We start from the raw sequence: 20,894 nt of genomic DNA on the forward strand, positions 1-20,894 counted from the left end.
AAGAGGGAGAAGGTATCACTCCACAAGACCTGGGGGCGAAAAGGGCCTTCTTTACAGCTTTGTCCCCAAGTTCCACACTATCCCACCAGCCTCGAGCTCCCTGAGCCAGGCCGCCCCCCAGGACTTCCCCACCCAAGCCCACACCTCTCATGCTTCCTCCCCGAATACCAACCCTAAGTACAACCAGCCCCGCTCGAGCACTAACTTAATTCCTACCCAATTCTCCCCGCCACCCCTCAGGCCCCATAATCCCCCGTGCCCAAGGCGCAGCCACCGCCGCCGCTCACGTTTGCGGGCCTCAGAAACCTTCTCCGCGGCGCGCTTCTCTGCCTGCAGCAGCTGCTGGATACCCTGCGACTGGCTGGCCATGGCGACGCCGACACTGCTAGGCCTCAACAGCTCCCAAACCTTCTCCTTCCTCCACTCCTTCTTCTTCCCCGCAAGTCAGCTGACCTGCCCAGCCCCACGATCAGGCCACGTGATCACGCCACGTGAGTGGCGGCGATGACGCGCCGTGCGTCCAGTGCTTACGCCCGCCCATTCTCAGCTAGGGTCAAATGATTGGCTGTTGGGTCCGGGGAGGAAAAAAACCCTCCTCCCTCTCCCCTCCCAGTCTTGGGATCTTCTGGACATGCGCAAGAACTTCTCTTCCTCTCCGACGTACCCCGCCCTTGACAACCTTAGAGAGACCATGGGATGTACCCTGGTGGAATCACAATCCACAGGAGCTGGGAGGGGACCTTGGAGTACTAGTCCAATGCAGTCCTTTAAAAAAAAATTTTTATGCCTTTTGTTTCTGCACCAATCATTTTTTTCCACATCTTTGGAATTATTCCTATCCTTTGCTTTTGCAATACTGATGTTCGTTTGTGAATCATTTCTTCTTTACTCCCTTAGGCGGTGAGTCATCCCTTGTAACAAATAATTTTTTTAAAGGGGGGAGGGGAGAAAGTTCACAAGCAATAGAATCTTATAGAATATATAATCCTTTAAAAGAAAGAATTTAAAAAGGGGGGGAGGGAGTTAACAATGTACCTCATGTAATCCTTTACCTCCTCAAAGAAGGGATGTGTACAGCCATAGTACAGGTGAGGGACTTTCAACAAAGGAAAATAGTTAAGGAAAACTATCCAGGAGATACAGGAGTGATCACATCTGATAGTGAACTTACATAACAGTGTACCCTCTGCCTTGAGGAGTGTATGGATCAGAAGACCTCTCACCCAAAATGACTCAGAGACTTCTCAAAGTAAAAACTTTATTACTATCTTTCTCGAAAAAGGGAGTCCTCAAATCCAATAAGAAAGTCAAAAGGGAGATCACTACAGAAGAGTGAAACAAAAAAATACAAATACAGATACAAAAGCAAAATTATAAAGCCCTAACATGGGAATTTCACACCTTCTCTACTATCCCACCTTCCCATTGGTTGTTAAGGCAAGCTCTGTCTTCTTATTAATGCCAACCAATCAGCGCAAAGCCCTCTCCATTCATTAACCTAATTATTACTAATGAGGCTCTAATTTTGTTAGATAACATACATGAGGTCCATTATTCAAGTGCAGTAACAACCTCAGAATACTGACCCCCTTTCAGTCCAACCTAGATGTGTCCTTATCTGGGCCTGAGTGTCCCAAAGCTGCTGTCTGCTTTCTGATTGGTCAAATCCACCAGCTGCTGCCAGCTCCTTTTATTCTACATTATTTCATTTTTAGTATTATCTGGGAGTTCTCTGGGAAATGGGAACCCAACTTCCTCCCAAGGCTACTGCCTGGTACTTTTTATCAGTAGTCTTGTTTCAACAATTCTTGCAGTTCTATAGAAACTTAACCCTTTGCTACCTATCACACTACCATTCCTTTCTCCAAACTAAAAACAACTGTAATTTGGTCTCAATAGTTAATCCAATCAATTGTATTAATACTCAATAGCTCTTACATTACCTTGAACTACACAATGACCTATATATATATGGAGAAACAATACTGAACTTAGTTACAAAATATAAGGAAGTAATAAGAATATATATAGGACATTCGGAATGGGGAAACTTCAGTGCAAGTTAGCCCTCACAAGGAGGGTGATATGTTTCATTTTCTGCCCTTCCTTATCTAGTCACCTTTTAGAAATGAGGAAGAGAATAGGTTTGTGGATTTAGAGCTAGAAGGCCTTATGTTCCTGAGTTCTGGTGCTCTCCCCATGCCCTCAAATTACTTGGTACTTCTTTATCTGTGTTCATGTTACATGTTAACACATGGCATGTATTACATCCCAGTTCCCATGTTCTTTGCCTTGCAACCCTATTGAAAGAAGTAATTTGCTCAATGTCCCCAAGAATTATCAGAAGAACCAGGACCAAAACTCAGATTTCCTGATTCCAAGTCCAGTGTTCTTTTCACTACACTCAGAGTGCAAAAGGATTTCTCTATATACCCTGGTTCCCTTGGTGTGTGCCCAGGGTCACATAGCACATATTTGGGGCTTCACAAATGCTTATTCCCCTAGGAGCTACTGTCAGCTTACATTCACAGGTTGAGTCTCCTAGGGGGGTACTGTCTACCTTCCAGGCACTGTTCTAAGCACTGAGGATACAAATTTTATAATCCCTGCCTTGTCGTCCTGAAAGATATTCCCACTAGCTGTCCATCATACCTAGAGTTCTCTCCTTTCTCATCTCTCCCTCTCAAAATCCCTCTTTTCCTACAAGGCTCAGCTCAAGGGCTACTTCCAGTATGTCTTTCAAAACCCCCTCTGAGACTTCCAATGGTTAAAGCTCTTTTTCTGCCCTTTAATTGTCCTTGTACTAAATTTATTTAAGTTATATTCCTCCAGTGGACTATAAACTCCTTGAGGGCAGAGACAGTTTCATTTGTAACTTTTAAATCCTCCTTTATAGCCTGAGGCAGCTGTTTGTGCTGTGGATAGAGCTCTGGGCTTGGAGTCAGAAAGACCCAATTTCAAATCCTGCCTCAGACATTTCCTAGTTGTGTGACCCTGGCCAAGTCACTTAACCTCTGTTTGCCTCAGTTTCCAAAACTGTAAAAGGAGGATAAAAATAGTATTTATATCCCAGAGTGATTGTGAAAAATCAAATAAGACAGTATTTGTAAAAAGCACAGGGCTAGGCATATTTTTGGCACTATATAAAAGCTTATTCTCTTGCCTTCCTCCTTCCCCAATTGTGATAGTAATGGCAATTAAAGATTCCCCTGTATTGGCTTGGTTTTCAAATTGATTGTGTTAAAACCCAGAGCTTGTTAATCCCACCTGTGGGATGGACTTGTTGATGTGAAAAGAAAGTCCTGAACTGGGAGGAGCTGGTGACGTAGATTTGGAGAGACAAGAGAGAGGCGGAAGATCTTTTTGGAAGCAGCGCCTCGTGGAGAGAGAGAGAGAGACTAAGAGAATTGCTGGTGGCCACTTTGAATTGCCCTGGACTTTTGAGACCTGCCCCCTGAGCTGCCAAGGACTGAGGAGACATGGCTGTTTTGCTGGTACTTTGTCTGTCTGTTTTGATGTTATTTTGCCAGATTTGTCCACTGGTGAAAGACTGTCCTGTTGAAGAAGTCCCGGAACCTGGCATTTGGTTAAGAAGCCCTGAGACTGTCCTGCAGACAGAGAGTGAATACTGTCCACTGGTGAGGGACAGTGCTGTTGTTGCAGGGGTCTGGAGACTGTCCTGCAGACAGAGTGAATACTGTCCACTGGTGAAGGACAGTGCTGTTGTTGCAGGGGTCTGGGAGCCTTTCTGTTGGTTCAGAAGCCCTGAAGAAGGATTTTCTTGTTGTATGTTTACAGAAATCCTGGGAGAGGGCTTTGCTAATGTGTTCAGGGGTTCTAGGACTGTTCTACAGACAGAGGATGAATTCATGAAGGGACTGGCAATGTATCTTATGGCCTTGCTAAGCCTTGTCTCCCCAGGAACTAAGATTGCTGAGAACTTGCCTCTTGTCAAGATGAAGAAAAGACCTCCATTTGGGTATTAAGTGCTGTGTTTAAACTTGATGTAACTCTGGGGTAGATTCAATTGTGATCCAGTGGTGGGGAACTTTTGACCTTATGTTTGGAAACTAATCTCCATTTGAGAAGAGGGGCTTTGTGGTGGACTTAATTAAGGTATAGCCTAGGGGTGGAGAAGTATTTAGAACAGAGACTTTGTAATTGATTGAATGATTGGAAGGTCCTGGGGTGGGGTAGTCCTTGTAGATTATTTAATCACGCTTAGTAAATGCTGTATTTGGAATGATGTCATGTTTTGACCTTCTCTGTTCTTGGTTTGTCACTGAATAAAATGGAGAGCACCTATGCTGGTATTCTGAACCTTGGGAAGTTGCCTTTCTTTTGGCATTACATTACACCAATATGTAACACACAGTATTTTGCCTATAGTAGGTGCTTAAATATTTGTTGATTTAAACAAAATTGAACTTCCTAAGGACACAACTCTTTTATAAAGTTAGGTTCCTGGCACATTTCAGAGTCTTTCTCCGCAGTTTCCTAACTAGTTATCAGCTCCTTGTTATTTCTGTGGACTCTTAATTACTAACATCCTTTGGCTTATAATGAAGGTATTTCTAGACTGGGATTATATCCCTTAGTATGTTATACTGTTAATGCTGATCAGCCACAGTCTCCTATTAGGCCTTGTCCTTGCCTGAACCCAGTCAGATGTAGTTGTAATGCCATTTGTCCATTTCCAGTCTTTTTCAGGGATATAGCAGAGTTCCACACACCACATATTACAAACCACTATTGTGGTTTCTTCTTCAGTGTTTCCAGGGGTTGAAAATTGTATGAACAAATACACTCATAGATGTGAGTTACAGAGAAATATGAAGTATTTCACAGATATAAAACTAGAAAGTCATTTAATCAAATTCCCTTATTTTACAGACGAGGAAACTGAGGATAGCGACTTTCCCAAGGTCACATAGGTAGTCAAATAACACAGAAATGACTCAAACTCTGCCCCTCAGATATTCATATACTATTCTTTTACACACTCATTTCATTTAGAAAATGTCAAGACATGAAAAGTATAATTTTTTTTATTAAATTTCTTAAAGTATTCATCTTATACCCCTAACAAATGGCAAACTCCTTGAAGTATTTGTACCCCCTCTGACTCCAGAGACCATATCATTCACCTTCAAATATCCTCTTCACCTCCCTGGAATCTAGCACAATTTACATTTACAACTGACAACACTTTCTAAACAATGTTCTGTAATTCAAAATCCTTTGAGCTGCTGAGCCTTTGTTTAGATGACCCCACTACCCCACAGTCACTCACAAGGCCCAGAACCTGGAAGAATAGAGATCAACAGCATGCCAACCTGAATTTAACCTCAGAAACATCCTACTCCCATAGAGCTGGTATCTACTCAACTTTCTCTGAGAACAGATTATAGGATTTAGAAGGGAATTGAGCTACCATCTAATCTAATCCCATTATTTTAAAGAGGAGTAAACTGAGACAGAGAAGTTACAGGACTTGAGTTGAGATTTGAACCCAGGCCCTCTGACTCCAAATCCAGTGCTGAGTCTAAACTTGAGGTAGATGCTCTCACTTGGTTACACTGGCTGAGGAAGGGGGTGGGAGTTGGGACAGGGCAGGGCATGATCTGAATAGTCAGGGTTAAAAACAAGGTAACATGTAGCCATGTGGAGGCCTAATCTTTGCCTAGCACTGAAGGATCCTTTGAGATACTGTTGCTATGACCACCAAATCCCCAAAGTCGGATACATTGGCACTTATCCTCCTTTCCTGGTGATCTTCCTCAAGTGCTCATGCTTAAGAACAACACTGACCTTTTTATCACAGTGGTGTCTCACTGTGAGCTTATGAATTTCCCCCCAGAGAAATACCTGTGTTATTGTCACTCTTTGCTGTTTTTCATTATGACTTGGAAAGATTTAAAACTCCTGGAAGGAATTACATTTTAGACTGTGAACATCCCTAATCCATTTAATCCCCCTTGAAGTGGCAAAAAGCAAACGGAAAAAAGTAGAATGAGCTTAGTTCTGTTTTCTCTGAGTCAGAAGTCGCTGTTATCCTAACTCTCTCAGGAACTAAGTAGAGCTACAGTAAAGAGAAAAAGTGCTGGACTGGACACGGGTAGTGGCAGGCAGGATCTGCCAGTTTTAGGCTTGGAGGATGGCTGCCTGTAGTGATTTGAAGAAGTGGCAGGAAAGGTCTCCTACATAAAGAATCATCCTCACTGCTGGTTAGTTAGTTGTTAGACATCCATTTAAGGCATTTCCAGCTCCCAGAAGCCATTTATAAAAATTACAAATACCCCCATAAGGGAATCATACCTTAAACCCTTAAATGCTTAACATTTCTTGTCAATTACCAGTTAGTACCTTAACAGAGACTGAAGGTTATAAAAATACAATTGGGGGAGAAAGATAAAAAGAAAAAGGAAGAGAGAAAGAGGAGCATAGGGAGTAGGGATGAGGAAGAGGCTGCCTAGAGACAGAGAAGGGTCATAAAGATGAGGCAGAAAAGGCCAAAAACATTCTTTTCCAATAAATAAATCATTAAATAAAGCTCAGCAAATGTATTTGAAACTGAATATAATTAAAAATAAAGGTGACTAAAGGAGATTCAGACCTGACCACTCTACAAAATACCTGACAAGTGATCCTTTGTGTAAAAACTTTCAGATCTCATTTCTTCCAGAGTTAACCCATTCAACTTATGGACAATTCTAATCATTAGGAAGCTTTTCTTTACATCCAAGTGAAATTTGCATCTCAGAATCTTCCCACACATTGTCCCTAGCTCAGTCCTATGGGGCCAAGCACAACAATATTAATCCTTCAAGTAAATACTTCAAGACAGTGATCTCATCTATCCTAAGACCTCTCTTTTTTCAGGCTTAGTACCAAGCCTCATACGGCATGACCTTCATACTCCTTTCCTTCCTGGTTTCCCTGCACTGAAAACTCTCCAGCTTATCAATGGCTTCCTAAATATGGCATTCAGAACTGAACAGGAGACTCAATCAATTGATCATAAATATTTGGTATCACCTGTGTACTAGGCATTATGTGCTAAGCATTAGGTATACTGAAACAAAAATGAAACAGTCATTGCCCTCAAGATGCTTACATTCTATTAAGATGGACAAAGTGTATATATATATATATGTTTTTATATACATATATGTATATATATACATGTGCAAATATATGTGTGTATTATAATATATAATGTACATACTATATGTATAATACAATATAATGTATAATATATACACACAAAATAAATTCAAAGTAATTGAGGGGTAAGAAGAGAGGTACTAGCAGCTGAGGGTATCAGGAAAGGCTTCACATGGAAGGTTTGGGTTGAGCTTTGAAGAAAACTGGTGATTCTTGGAGGTGGAGATAAGAAGACAAGACTTCACAGTCCTAGGCAAAAATTTATGCAAAGATAAAAGATGGTATGTCTTAAGTGAGGAACAGCAAAAAGAGAAGACCATTTTGGCTTGACTATATTGTTCCTGGACAGGAAAAGTGTGTAATAAGAGAAGCAGCATAGTGTAGCAGAGAGATTGCTGTCCTGGAGTGAGAAGACCAGGTTTTGGTCACAATTCTGACATATACTTGCTGTGTGAGCTTGGATAAATTATTTAACCTCTCTGGGCTCCAAATGATGAGGGAAGAATAGGTGTTACAGAGGCTCCAACGACCAGAATCCCTGAGTGGGCAGTCTGGAATGAATTCATAGGACCCAAGCAATCTTTTAAATCAGGATTGTAAAAGTTTTTACACTATATAGGCGGCATGAGTTCTTAGGGAACCTGCAACCTTAAAGAAGTCATAGGTATAGTTTATAAAGAGTTACAATAGTAAATCAGAGGTCAATTATGCTAACTAGGTGAATAAGGATGGGATTAGGGAGGAGTTAAGTAGTGGTCAGTGCTTAAAGGAGCATGCACTTTTATTATCTACTTCGAAGGCATATTGCCCATAATTCACTGGGAAATAGCCCAAGGCAGGGGCTACCTGGAGGTATGGTTTTAGGCTTGAAACTCACTAAGTCAGCTAGCAATCAGGGTTGACTGAGAAGTGCCTAGTCTGCCACCCATCAGTATCATGTTTGACAAGATGGATGTTGGGAACCAAGGCAAACGGGGATTCAGAATATGCCTAATTGGCTGAGGAGTTAACTAATACATAGTGCATTGAAGGATTCATAGGTGCAGCTGGTTAGTATGCTAAGGGGAGATAAACAGTTCATGAATTGTTGCTAGGCAGAGTGCTGGCAGGGGGAAGAGGCAGAGTTAATGATCTGAGGCTGGAGGGGGGGGGAATGTGATTTTACAAACTGATATTACAAACTGCTGTTACAAACATAGACGCCCCAAGCACCCTATCACAAGTAACTCTCCAAGTTGCAGAGCTCGTGGTGATCTGCATTGAGAGAGGGAGTTTTCCTATACCAATGAAAATCATAGGTCCAGTTTTTTGTTTTTTTAACGTGGAAAGGTAGTTGGAGCTAGGTTATGATGGGCTTTAAACACCAAACTGAGGAATTTGTATTTGATCCTAGAAATGAAAAGAAAACAATGTAATGGGGGAAGGTACCTGGCATTCAGACTTGTGTTTTAGGAATAACATATTGGCTGGCAGCTGTATGGTAAAAGGATTGGAGAGGGGGAGAAACTGAGGCAGAGCATTAATCTAGGAGGCTAATTCCAAAGTCCTTGCCTCTAGGCAGTTAGGTGCTATAGTGCAATGTCAAACACAGTCCAGGGAATTTACCTGAAACACTCCCCAAATCCTGAGTCAAATTAAGGTGTAATTGGGAAATATTTAAGAGAATAAATTAAAAAAACATTAGAACATAGAGTGTTGATATTTGGTTTTCTAAGTCAATAAGCAGCCTACAGGGATCCTTATGTATACTTTAGTGTCACCACCACCACCCTCCATCCTTTTCAATTGAGTTTAACACCACTTGTATAGTAGATAGATTTCTGGGCCTGAAGTCAGGAAGACTTGAGTTCAAATCCTGCCCCCAACACTGACTAAACTGTGTGACCCTGGGCAATTTACTTAACCTCTGTTCACCTGAGTTTCCTCAACTGTAAAATGGGGATCATAATAGCACCTACTTCCCAGCATTCTTCTGAGGATCAAATGAGATAATATTGGCAAAGTGCTTACCACAGTGTCGGACACATAGTTGGTACCAAATGTATACTTATTTCTTGCATTGAGATAGATGTGAATAGAACCAAAGAGTTCTCCTTCTTGCTGAAACTCATCGCAGGAGGGATTCTAACCAAAAGAAAAAAATCCTCAAGAGTTATGTGGGTCTAAGACCGGTTTTCCTTCAGTCTGAGATTCTTTTGTTCTCTCGGATAAATGAAAGGGAAGGAGAAAAACAAGGAACAAAAAGCCTAGGTGGAACTCTTAAGCAGAGCCCTTCATTTCACATTCCTAGCTTTTGGAATACATAATTGATCATCAACAAACCTCCCGAGTTTTGTGCTACCCCCTGTATGCGGGCTATATCCCCCTCGTGTTAAGATTTGCATTCCAAGACCACCACCCCTCTCTTTTCACTTCTCTTTTTACTATTAGAAGACATCCTGTTTTCCAGAGCCAAGGTCCAGCAAACACGTTGTGCCCTAAGCTTGGCATAATAACACTCCTTTGTGTTCACCCTCTGGATGAACTCTGCTGTAGCTAAATCATAGAATTGGTCCAAGCCAGCCCCAGGTTTTCCATGAGAACCTGCAGGAACCACATTCTGGTCAGGAAGCCCTGGCTCTGAATAGACTCTTTTATTTCACTAGGCAAACTTCCCCCATTGTTGCTGTTACCCCTCATTTTTATGACTACACCTCTCTGCTAGATTTTTTGTCTAGCCACAACTCTTAACCTTGTTGTCTTGGGTCTCTTCCTAAAGGAGATCCTGGTGCATGTATCTAGTTTGCATCCTCCAATGGAATAAAGAAGGCTTTTGCGTATAACCTTTGTGACCTCTTTGGTTTTATTTTATTTTGCTTTTCAGAGTGTAACAGTTGGCATACAACCTCTGTGAACTCTTTTTACAGTTAACCTCTATGACTACTCTGGTCCTTTATTTTCAGAGTTTGACACTAATTAGAATGTAAATTTCTTAAGGTCAGGGGCTATTTCATTTTTGTCATTCTTTGTACATAGTAGGCATATAATAAGGGTTTGGTAACTTGAATGGAATTACAATTGACTGTACCTCCCGATTTAGTGGAAGTGGATTGAGGGAACTAAATAGGTCTTTGGAAGCAATTTATTTATCACTTCATATTCCAAATGAGCAAATAATAACAATAACAACTAACATTTCTATAATGCTTACTATGTGTCATGGGCTGTGCTAAGCACTTTGCAATTACTTATCTTATTTGCTTCTCATGACAATCTTCGAAGGTAGATACTATTTTACAGATGGGGAAACTGAGGCAAACTGAGGTTTGTTTGTTTTTTTAAATGACTTGTCCAAGCTCCTAAAGCCAGCCAGGCAGAAGGTGAAGAGTCTCTTTCTGCTCCTGTCACAGTCAGGCTGCTTCTCTTTCCTTATAAATAGCATTCTCCAGATAAAGTTTTTAGGCTAGGCTCAAAAAAAATTTTTTTTCTATGTCTTCAGCTTGAGTCATTAAATAAATGGCAGATGTCTTTCAGTTGGTTCAAAGGGAAAATTCTTGCTAATGATTCACCTTCCTTCTTTCCATGAGAAGGTGGTCTGCTGATGCCGTTGCTCATTTCCACATGATGGACCACAAAGCATATATCCCAAAGGGAGAAGAAGGCAGGAGAGGGGAGAAAGGACTTGTAGAGAAGTGAGGGTAGGAGGTGGGGTTTCTATTTTACAAATTCCTCTAACCTTTTGTAGGTACTATGCACAGGTGACCTTCATCTCTAGTTAAAATGCTTGTAATCCTACTGATCTACTGAGATGGAAGCAAAAAAATCCATACTTTACAAGGAGCCACATGTAGTTCAAAAGGGGATCTAGAAAGAAGACTCCTTGTATATGCTTCATTTGCATTTAACATATAAGCTAGAGAAGTCTTGTTTAACTTATTGCTTAGCAACTCAGAATTTACATTTTTGACATTGGAACTTGAATGTTCACTTTCCTAACTGGATTCCATCCTACTTATACATTCTGATGTGTATCTCTGTGATGTGATGATCTCTCTCTGTCTCTGTCTCCCTCTCTGTCTCTGTCTCTCTCCATCGACCATCTCCATATTTTTGCATGGACTGTCACCCATTCCTTGCAGGCTCTCTCTCCTCACTTTCACCTCTTGGAACCCCTAGCTCCCTTTGAGGGATAGCTTAGGCTCAAACTACCACAGGAGGCCTTTTCTGATCCTCCCAATTGTCAGTGCTCTTCCCCAAACCACTGTGTATTTACTCTGTATATATTATGTATGTACCTATCTTGAACATACTGTTTTCTCCCAGTAAAAATCAAACTTTCTGAAAGAGGGACTGGTTTTTAAATTTTCTTTTTGTCTTTATCCTATCTAACATAGTGGTTGAAATGTTATTTGGTCATTCAATTAGCATTTATTAAGTGCTTACTATGTGACAGGCACTGTGCCAAGCCCTGGGGATACAAAGGGAGACAAAAGACAGGCTCTGCCTGTTTTCAGCTGAAGAAATTAAAGCCATGTATAATCATATGAAAAAATGCTTGAAATCACTGTTGATTAGAAAAATGGAAATTAAAACAACTCTGAGGTACTATATCACACCTATCAGATTGGCTACCATGACAAAACAGAAAAATGATAAATGTTGGAGAAGATGTGGGAAAATTGGAACACTAATGCTTTCTTGGTAGAGTTGTGAACTGATTCAACCATTCTGGAGAGCAATTTGGAACTATGCCCAAAGGGCTATAAAAATATGCATACCCTTTAACCCAGCAATATCACTTCTAGAGCTGTATCCCAAAGAAATCATAAAAATGGGAAAAGGACTCACATCACATGTACAAAAAATATTTATAGTAGCTCTTTTTGTAGTGGCCAAGAATTAGAAATTGAGGGGATGCCCATCAATTGGGGAATGGCTGAACAAGTTGTCATATATGAATGTGATGGAATACTATTGTTACATAAGAAATGATGAGCAGGTGGACTTGAGAAAAACCTGGAAAAACTTATTATGAACTGATGCTAAGTGAAGTAGTAACAGCCACATTGTGTGATGACTAACTTTGATAGACTTAGCTCTTCTCAGCAATGCAAGGATCTAAGATAATTCCAAAAGACTAATGATGGAAAATGCTATCTTAATCCAGAGAAAGATATATGGAGTCAAATACAGATCAAAGCATACTATATTCTCTCCTTGTTTTTGTTTCTTGTTTCTCATGGTTTTTCCCTTTGGTTCTTATTCTTCTTTACAACATGACTAATGTGGAAATATTTTTAGTATGATTGTACATGTATAGCCTATATGAGATTGCACGCCATCTTGGGGAGGAAGGAGAAAATTTAGAACTCAAAATCTTATAAAAGTGAATGTTGAAAACTAAGATTTAAAAAAAAAGACAGTCTCTGCCCTCAAGAAGCTCATAATCTAATGAGAGAGACAACAATGCAAACAACTATGTTCACACAAATTATATACATGATAAATTGGAGATAATCAACAGAGGGAAGGCACTATAATTAAGGCGGAGCAGGAAAGTCTTCTGGTAGGTAAGATTTTAGCTGGAATTTGAAGGATCCATGGAAGGCAGGAGGCAGAGACAAGTGGAGAGAACATTCCAGGCATGGAGGACAACTGTGAAAATGCCCAGTAGGAAAATGGAGTGTCTTGTGTGAAGAACAGCAAGACCAGTGTCACTGGATTTTAGAGTAAGTGGCTAGAGAGGGCAGTGTAAGGTATAAAAAGACTAGAAAGAGTGGGGGGAGGCAAAGAGTAAGAAAAACTTCAAATGGCAAATAGAGGATTTCATATTTGCTCTAGGAAGTGATAGGGAGCTACTGAAGTTTATTGAGTGGAGGAGGGTGATATGTTTTAGGGGGTGACTTGGACAGATGAGTGGAGGATAAATTAGAGTAGGGAGAAACCTGAGGCAGGGAGATCAAAAAGCAAGCTATTGCAATAACCAATAAACATTTATAAAGTGTCTACTATATGAAAGAAACTATTCAAGACACTGAAAATATAAAAAATGAAAGGGAAGTGGGCCCTTCCTTCCAAGAGATTAAATCCTAATGGGAAGACAACATGTACATATGCACATACAGAAATATATTCAAAACACATAAAAAATAAATAAATGTAAATAGTGAAGAAGTTACTATCAGCTGCAGGACAAAAAGGTGTTGTGAAGAATGTAAGGTTTGAGCTGGGTCTCAAAGGAAACCAGGGATTACCTGAGATAGAGATGAGAACAGGCATGGGGTACCTTAAGAAATGGAAATGTTGTATGGGGAAGGACGTGGGTGGCAGTTTGACTAGACCAATGAGTGCATGAAGGGGAATAATGTACAATAAATCAGGAAAGGTAGGATAGGATCAGGCTGTGAAAAGCTTTAAATGTCAAACAAAGATGTTTATTTCTGAGGGAGCCACTAGAATTTGTCTATGTACATACATCATGTCTCTGTATGTGTTTGGGTGAAGGGAGGGTGAAACGGTCAGGCCTGAACTTTAGGAAAATCACTTTGGTGGCTGTGTAGAGTGCAGAGAGGGAGGAGGGGATGTGGGTCTTGCACCCTTCATCTTCTTTTCCTCCACTTCTCCCACATCAACGAACTTCACCCATGTAGGCTGGCCTCCTTACCAGAACACAGTACAGGCTTTCAACTCTGTTCTGCTACCTACTAGCTTTATGACCTTGGATAGATCACCTCCCCACTTTGAACCTCTGTTTAGTCATCTGCAAGATGGCAAGGAGAAAATGAGGAAGAGGTTAATCTAGATTTTTAATGGTCCTTCTAGAGCTGACATTCCACCACTCTATGATTTTAAATCATGGGAGGTAGGGGAGAGAGCAGAAGAGGAGGAAGGAATGATAGCTGTTTTCAAGTATATATGTAAGTCTGTTGAGGAGGAAAGAGCACCATTTGGGCCCAGAGAATAGGCCTGGAAGTAATGGGCAAAAAAGGTTCAATGAAAAACAAACAAACAAAAAAACTAGCCTTGTGACCTTGGGCAAGTTACTTAACTCCAATTGCCCTCCAAAAAGCAAAGCAAAACAAAACAAAACAAAAAAAAGTTTCAATGAGACATTATTAGTCTTTATAGATGTCTAGCTAAAAGGAAACTTAAGAATCATCTAGTGAGGGTTCCCCACCCTGATCTAGTGCAACCCCTTCATTTTGTGGATGAAGAAACTCATGCTGGGAGAGGCAGTTACCTGCTGAGGGTCACACAGGTTTATATTCAGGCCATGGATTCCAATCAATCAGTAAACATTTGTTAAGGGCTTACCACTTAAATAAACACCTCAGATAGATGTAAAGAATATGCCACTAATTTGAATAATATCTCAGCAGGAATCTGGGAAGGGTCACTTGGTGGTTATCATAAACAAGGGTAGGGAACCCTACCTGAAGACAGGTACTGTTTCTCATTTTTGTCTACAATGACAGCACATTGTGGTTACTTGCTGGAACCAGCCCCTTTTCTCTATGGTGAAACTGTGAAGAGGTTTGCATCTTTTGTGTGGGGAAAGCTTCTTCAGCCCCTTTCCTCACACAGAGACAAGATTTTCCTCTGTGAAATTTTTACTCATTCTTCTTAGTTCTCAATGCTCCAAATTGGATTACACTCTGTTCTAGCATATTACTTACTTGCATTAGGGCCTGCACCCAACAGAGTGTGCACCAGGCTTCCCTGCCTGCTTCTGGCCTGATTATGCAATGCTGAAGGACTCCTCTACCTGAGATGATTGAGCAATCACCTTATTGGTCCCTTAGTCATGTGGAAGAGGCAACAGAAAGGCCGCATCATTTTAGAATGGAGAGGCAGTTTCTACCTTTCTCTTTGCTTTCACTCTCCCATGTACCAGGCAGCTCTATTTTACCACCCTTCCCCAGCAGCATGGTATCTGCCAGCTGAAGTTAAGGCTTGCCTAGTGGAGCTGAGGATGGGCCTGGGGGCTCCTGACTGCCTTTTCCTGCTTGGTGTTTTCTTCCCTAAATGTATCCTGTTTTATTTACATGTTCTGTATATTTATACATCTGCTCTTTGTGGGGGATTCTATCTGTATATAAAGCAAAATTTTGTTGGTGGTGACCCTAGAAGGGTCTAGGACACCCAGAATCCAAAAGAAGTAAGAAAAAAAAACCAGATCAAACCTAGACACCTAGGAATTGATGCTCACTGACCCTGAGCTCACTCAACACTCTTCCCTTACATCCCATGCCATCAGCACCTAGGTTCAAAGGCAATCAGCTCCCAGTTCCTTGTCCAGCTACTTGTCCAGTTCTTCGTCCAGTTCCTGCTCCATATTAAAGTTCACAGTGTCCAGTCCACCTCAAGTCCTTCACAGCTGCTGTTTCTGGGAACACAAAGCTTGACAGAGCCACAGTAATATTCATATACATTGCTGGCACCATCATCAATTCACTATCTGCCTATGGAATCAACTCAGACCCACCAACAAGGTCCAAGAGGTCAGCACAAATCATCAGTAAAGTCACAGGACCTCAACTACCTTCCTCCAGGACTTCTGTAAACATACAACCAGAAAATCCTTTTTCAGGGCTTCCAGTAAGGTCCAGGGCTTCTGTACAAAGTATCACAAACAAACATCAACAGAGACAGAGCAGACAAACAGAGAGTGCTGGGATACCACAAGTTTTCTCCTTCTTGATTCTGCCACCACAAGAGTCCTTTTCTCAATGTAATGGCAAGCACAGAAGTAGTTCACACCTTGTTTCAGCTATTGAATTAACACCTTGTTTCAGTTCAAGTTTCTTTTGAGCCTTGTATTAAGTCTGTTAAGAAACAGAACGTGTGAACCCCACAACTTGTGAACCCTAGAACTCATGAACTCCTGCAACAGGAAGGGGAGGAAATAATGACCATATATAAGGAGAGGCTCATGCTCAGGCAGCAGAACCTGAGAAGAGAACTCTTGTGGTGGCAGAGTTAAGAAGGAGAAAACTTGTGGTATCCCAGCACTTTGTCTGCTCTCTGTTGATGTTTTTCTGTGATACTTTGTACAGAAGCCCTGGGACCTTACTGGAAGTAAGGTGACAGTTGAAGCTGGGACCATGGAAGAGGAACCATGGAAGCTGAGAGCCAGCTTTGAGCCAAACTGAAAGAAGACTTTACTTGGATACTGTATACTGACAGAAGATTATGATTTACTGTGACCTAGGGGTGGAGAACTTAGACTTTTGTAATTTGTGATTGAATTAAGGATTTCATGATTGACTAAATGAATATTCTTTGTTGAAAACTATGTGACCACTTTGTTGAAAACTATGTGGCCATTTTAGTGATAAATTGTTGAACTGTTATATGGTGAATGCTGTATTTTGATTTTCTATGAATGTTTTGCTCTAATTTGTTATTGAATAAATAGAGAGCTCACAATACTATGTAATCAGAACTTTGAAAAGCTGTTCACAGCAGCAGTCCTCTGAAAAGCTACTCATGCCTGGCTTTACAAGGCTGCACTAGCAGACTCAAGGACACCACACCCTAACACCCCAGTGCCTTGGAAACCCCAGCTCAAGGCTGCAGAAATGTGTTTAGGGTTCGACAGCCAGTGTGGCCACAGCCCCTCAGGAGTAAAAGCATGTCAGTACTGCAACTCAGAAGTACTAACACAGCAAAGCTCTTCACTGCTGGTTCTGGACAAAACAGATTCTAAAATGCTGGGTCCAGGCCAGAGAACTGAGGAACAGAGGGAGCAGGACAGGTCACCAGGACAGGATCTCATGAGTGTGAGGGGCTGTGCAGCCCTCCACCAAGCCGGAGGGAAAGAGCATAGCAGCCATCTGGGGCCAGTTCTGACCACAGCAAATTGCTCAGTGTAGAAAGAAGCTGAGATGCTTTGAGATTCAGTCCCCAAGGAAACCACAATCACAGGGATAGGAGCTAGGACGTGACTGATAGGAAAAATAAGGGGTGGGGGGTTGGACAAAGACTGAAAGTATCAAAGATTTCAGAAAGAAGAAATCTCAAAGACCTTGAACATAAACAGATAAATCAACAGAAAAAAAAATAATAACAACATATGGCTTCTAGCTCTAGTAAACAAGTTCAGGCATTTATGAATAAATACTGAAAAATAAAGGAAAATTATACAACATTGGAGGAGATAGGGGACTCTGTGGAATTTAAGGAGAACATGGAACTAAAACACACTATTCCTGAGTGGTTTAAAAGAGAAATGAGAATTATAAGAGCAGAATGTTGTCCTGCACAGCAAAAAATAATGAGCAGAATAGGAAATTTTGAATCTGCATAGCGAGCCTCATCAAAGAAACAAAAAAGAGAACAATACAGACAGTTCTTGCTTAACATAAATTAGCATTATGCAAATTTGACTTTATGTAAAGAATTCTGAAAGAAATTCACATTCCAAAAAAAAACCCCACCTACATTTACTGTATACTATGTTTCCCCGATAATAGACACTGTCTTATTAATTTTTTTGGACAGAAAAACACCAGAGGGCTTATTTTCAAGGGAGGGCTTATTTTAATGAACATTGACAGCAATTTTAATAAACAGGTAAATGTGAACAAAAAAATGTACCAGCAAGCAAATCACTGGGGAAGAACAGGATGACGCGCTCACTGCTGCAGCTCTGATTGGATGCAGCTCGGAGCGCGGCATGTGTTTCACGAGGGGGGGGGGGCGGTGCATACAGAGGGTACTGTAATGTAGCGTGTAGCACAGGGGATCACCTTCACTACAGTAGCAATCTCAATAGGGCTTATTTTCGGGGAGGGCTTATTTTAGAGGAATCTTACACAGTAAGGGGAGGGCTTATTTTTGGGATAGGTCTTATTGTCAGGGAAACACGGTAGTTACTATGTTCTCTTTGCTCCTGCCCTTCAGCTCTGTACTCTAAGGCCTCCCACCCCACATCCCAACACACCAAAAAACAAAAACAAAACCTCAAAACAAGAAAAACCTTCCAAGTGAAAGCACAAGAGATGTCTGTTTTCCTGGGGCTTCACCAAGCCGGACCACTTTTGCCCCAGCGCACCCCCCCTTCCCCTTTGCCCACTCCCACATTTGTTTCTCTTTTCCTGTGTTCTCTCTGGCCTCCAAGTATATACATCCTCCCCCCACCTCTTTCTCTGATTCTGGTCAGGCTCCCACGTGACTGGCCCTGTACATGAATGCTCCTCCTTTCACTTTTGCTTCTCTGTCCCTGGCCCCAGCCTCCCCACCCTGAAATCTCCAAACCCTGTGCGAGTCCCTTCCCTTCTGGCCTCACAGCTCCCTTCTTGTTTCCCTTACTTCTCACTCACATTGCATAAAAATTACTTTATGTAGAGGTCTGCAGAATTGTCCATTTATGTAAAGCTAGAACTGTGTAGATTGGGAATGCAAATAAACAGAAGTGAAGGACAATCTAGAAGAAGAGAAGCAAAAAACATTAATGTTAAAAAAAATACTATTTCAACAGTAGTGGGGAGAAGTGATGAGGGTCTGAGTGAGGGAACTGGTTGTGTGAGTGGAAAGAAACACACAAGATGTATTGTGGAATTAAGAAATTTGGCAAGTGAATGAATATATGGAGGGAAGGAAAGCGAGTAGAAGAGGATACCAGGGTTGTGAACCTGGGTGACTAGAAAACTGGCAGTGCCCTTGACAGAAAGAGAAGTTCAGAATAAAGGTGGGTTTGGGGGCAAAAATAATATAATGAGATAAAACATACAGATCATAACCCATTCATGCTTGGTCATTCTGTGAACCTCATTCTTTTCCATCAGAAATGAAAAAAGGAGAGTAAGACTTTTTGGTATTTAGACCGAGCTGCCTGAATGGGGACCCAGCCAGTTGGGTAACTCAGCTTGTCTTCCCCCTCTCTCTCTCCTCTCCAAAGAAAGGTAAATTTTGATGACCAGAAGCTTCCTCCCTCCCTCTTTTCCTTTCTTCCCTCCTTCCTTCCTTCCTTCCTTCCTTCCTTCCTTCCTTCCTTCCTTCCTTCCTTCCTTCCTTCCTTCCGGTCTTCCCCTCCCAGCTTGATTTTTTTCCCTCATTCCTCATTCCTCATCTCCCACTGCATCCTGGGCCATCTCCAGTCATCCTGATGAATATCAGGTCACTGGACCCAGATGGCTCTGGAGGAGAAAGTAAAGTTGATGACCTTGCACAGCCCTCCCTCACTCAGATCACAGTCAGCTTCGAGACATGTTATTTCCCTGATACCATGGCCCTCTTCGAAAAGGAAGGACAAACACAACAACAAAACTCCAGCTCCCATGTCCAGGCCTTTTCCTTGGTTGTCCTCCATGCCTGGAAGTTCTTTCTTCACCTTTGCCTCTTAGAAGCCCTGGCTTCCTTCTAGACATCTCCAAAGATGCTATATGCAGGAGGCCTTTCCTGGGTACTAGAGCCTTCCATTTTAAGGCTAACCTTGGGTTCACTCTTTATCTTATATGTACCTATTTATTACATATTATCTCTTTCATTAGAATATAACCTCCTTTAGGGTAAGGATTGGTTTTGCCTTTATTTTGTACCCCTGGGGCTTACGACACAATCTGGCACATAGTACTTAATAGATGCTTGTTGATTTATTGATCTAATTCATCTCCCAGAGGATTGAGCCCACCCTTCACCCTCTTCAGGGAAACGGGACAGCTGTTCTGGGGTTCTGCTCCAGGTGAAAATGTAGTTTTCCAAAGGCACCTTTGCTGATCTGCAGTGGGTACCCAGGTAGTGACTGAGTTATTACTGCTTCAAGGAATCCATGAAGCATAGAAGGGGGTGGGGAGGGAGAAAATGAGGCTATCTGAGAGAGAGGCTGAGTAGGGCAGTACTGGGAATAATGGTAGGTGTGGTTGTCTTGGAAATGAGCCCCACTACTGACTTTTCCAGGGAGGGAAGGATGTGACCCACCTTCTCTTACTGTGGTTGATTGATTGGTTGTACACCACTTGGGGTCAGGTCTTAGTCCTCAGGAGGCCCCAGCCCATGCTTGGGAGACCATAATTATTATTATTTTTTAAGCAATCTGGGTTAAGTAACTTGCTCAAGGTTACACGGCCAGTTATTTCTGGGTGTGGTGCTAAGTGTCTGAGCCCGGATTCGATCCCCAGGTCATCCTGACACTGGAGCCGGTGCTCTTACTCGCTGTGCTACCTGGCTGCCCCTGGAGACCATAATTTTAAAAGACAACTCTAATGCCATGTTCATTATTCAGCGTCCTCTGATCAATAATGACCTTTTCCCTCAGACTTCACATTTTTGTTTTTACCTATTTAATACTTACCATATAATATTATAATTATACTTACCATATAATACTATGTATTATAGTTACATACTTGCATCTTATTTCCCTATTATGAAAGTCTCATCTAATTATCACATCCTTTCCCCTGCCTTTCCAGTTCTCTGCTCATAGTAAGTGTTTTTGTTTGTTTTTTGGGGGGTTGGGTTTGGGGTTTTTTGGTAAATTTTTTTAAATTTTACACTTAAATGCAAAATGATAAAAGGAAAAAAAAATTGCCATGTACACAGGAGACCGCAGGAGAGTATTCAATATAAAACAATAAATTTCCATTTCAAGAAAACCTATATAATAAATACTACACATTGTTTTCAAAGCTGCCCAGCTTGCAGCTTTTCTTTCTTGTTGGTTTTCTTTTGCTCTCTGCTGTGCACTTTTTGCTTTATTTTTTTCCCTCCCATACCCCACCTTCCAAAAAAGGCTACAATTAAGC

General features: G+C 41.5%; 1 protein-coding gene across 1 annotated transcript in view; it reads right to left on the reverse strand.

Moving 5' to 3' along the window:
- Nucleotides 1–485, reverse strand: part of ATP6V1G1 (ATPase H+ transporting V1 subunit G1) — a 7,800-nt gene extending 7,315 nt beyond the window's left edge. Inside the window, exon 1 of the mRNA XM_069073840.1 lies at nt 288–485. Within this exon, the coding sequence (XP_068929941.1) occupies nt 288–369 (82 nt within the window). The 5' untranslated portion in view covers nt 370–485. The remainder of the gene's footprint in view (nt 1–287) is intronic.
- Between the last annotated feature and the right edge of the window lie 20,409 nt (nt 486–20,894).

This window comes from Petaurus breviceps, unplaced genomic scaffold, assembly GCF_028583685.1.
Source record: "Petaurus breviceps papuanus isolate PSGF00001 unplaced genomic scaffold, PetGlider_PUasm1.0 90879, whole genome shotgun sequence".
Lineage (NCBI taxonomy): Eukaryota > Metazoa > Chordata > Mammalia > Diprotodontia > Petauridae > Petaurus > Petaurus breviceps.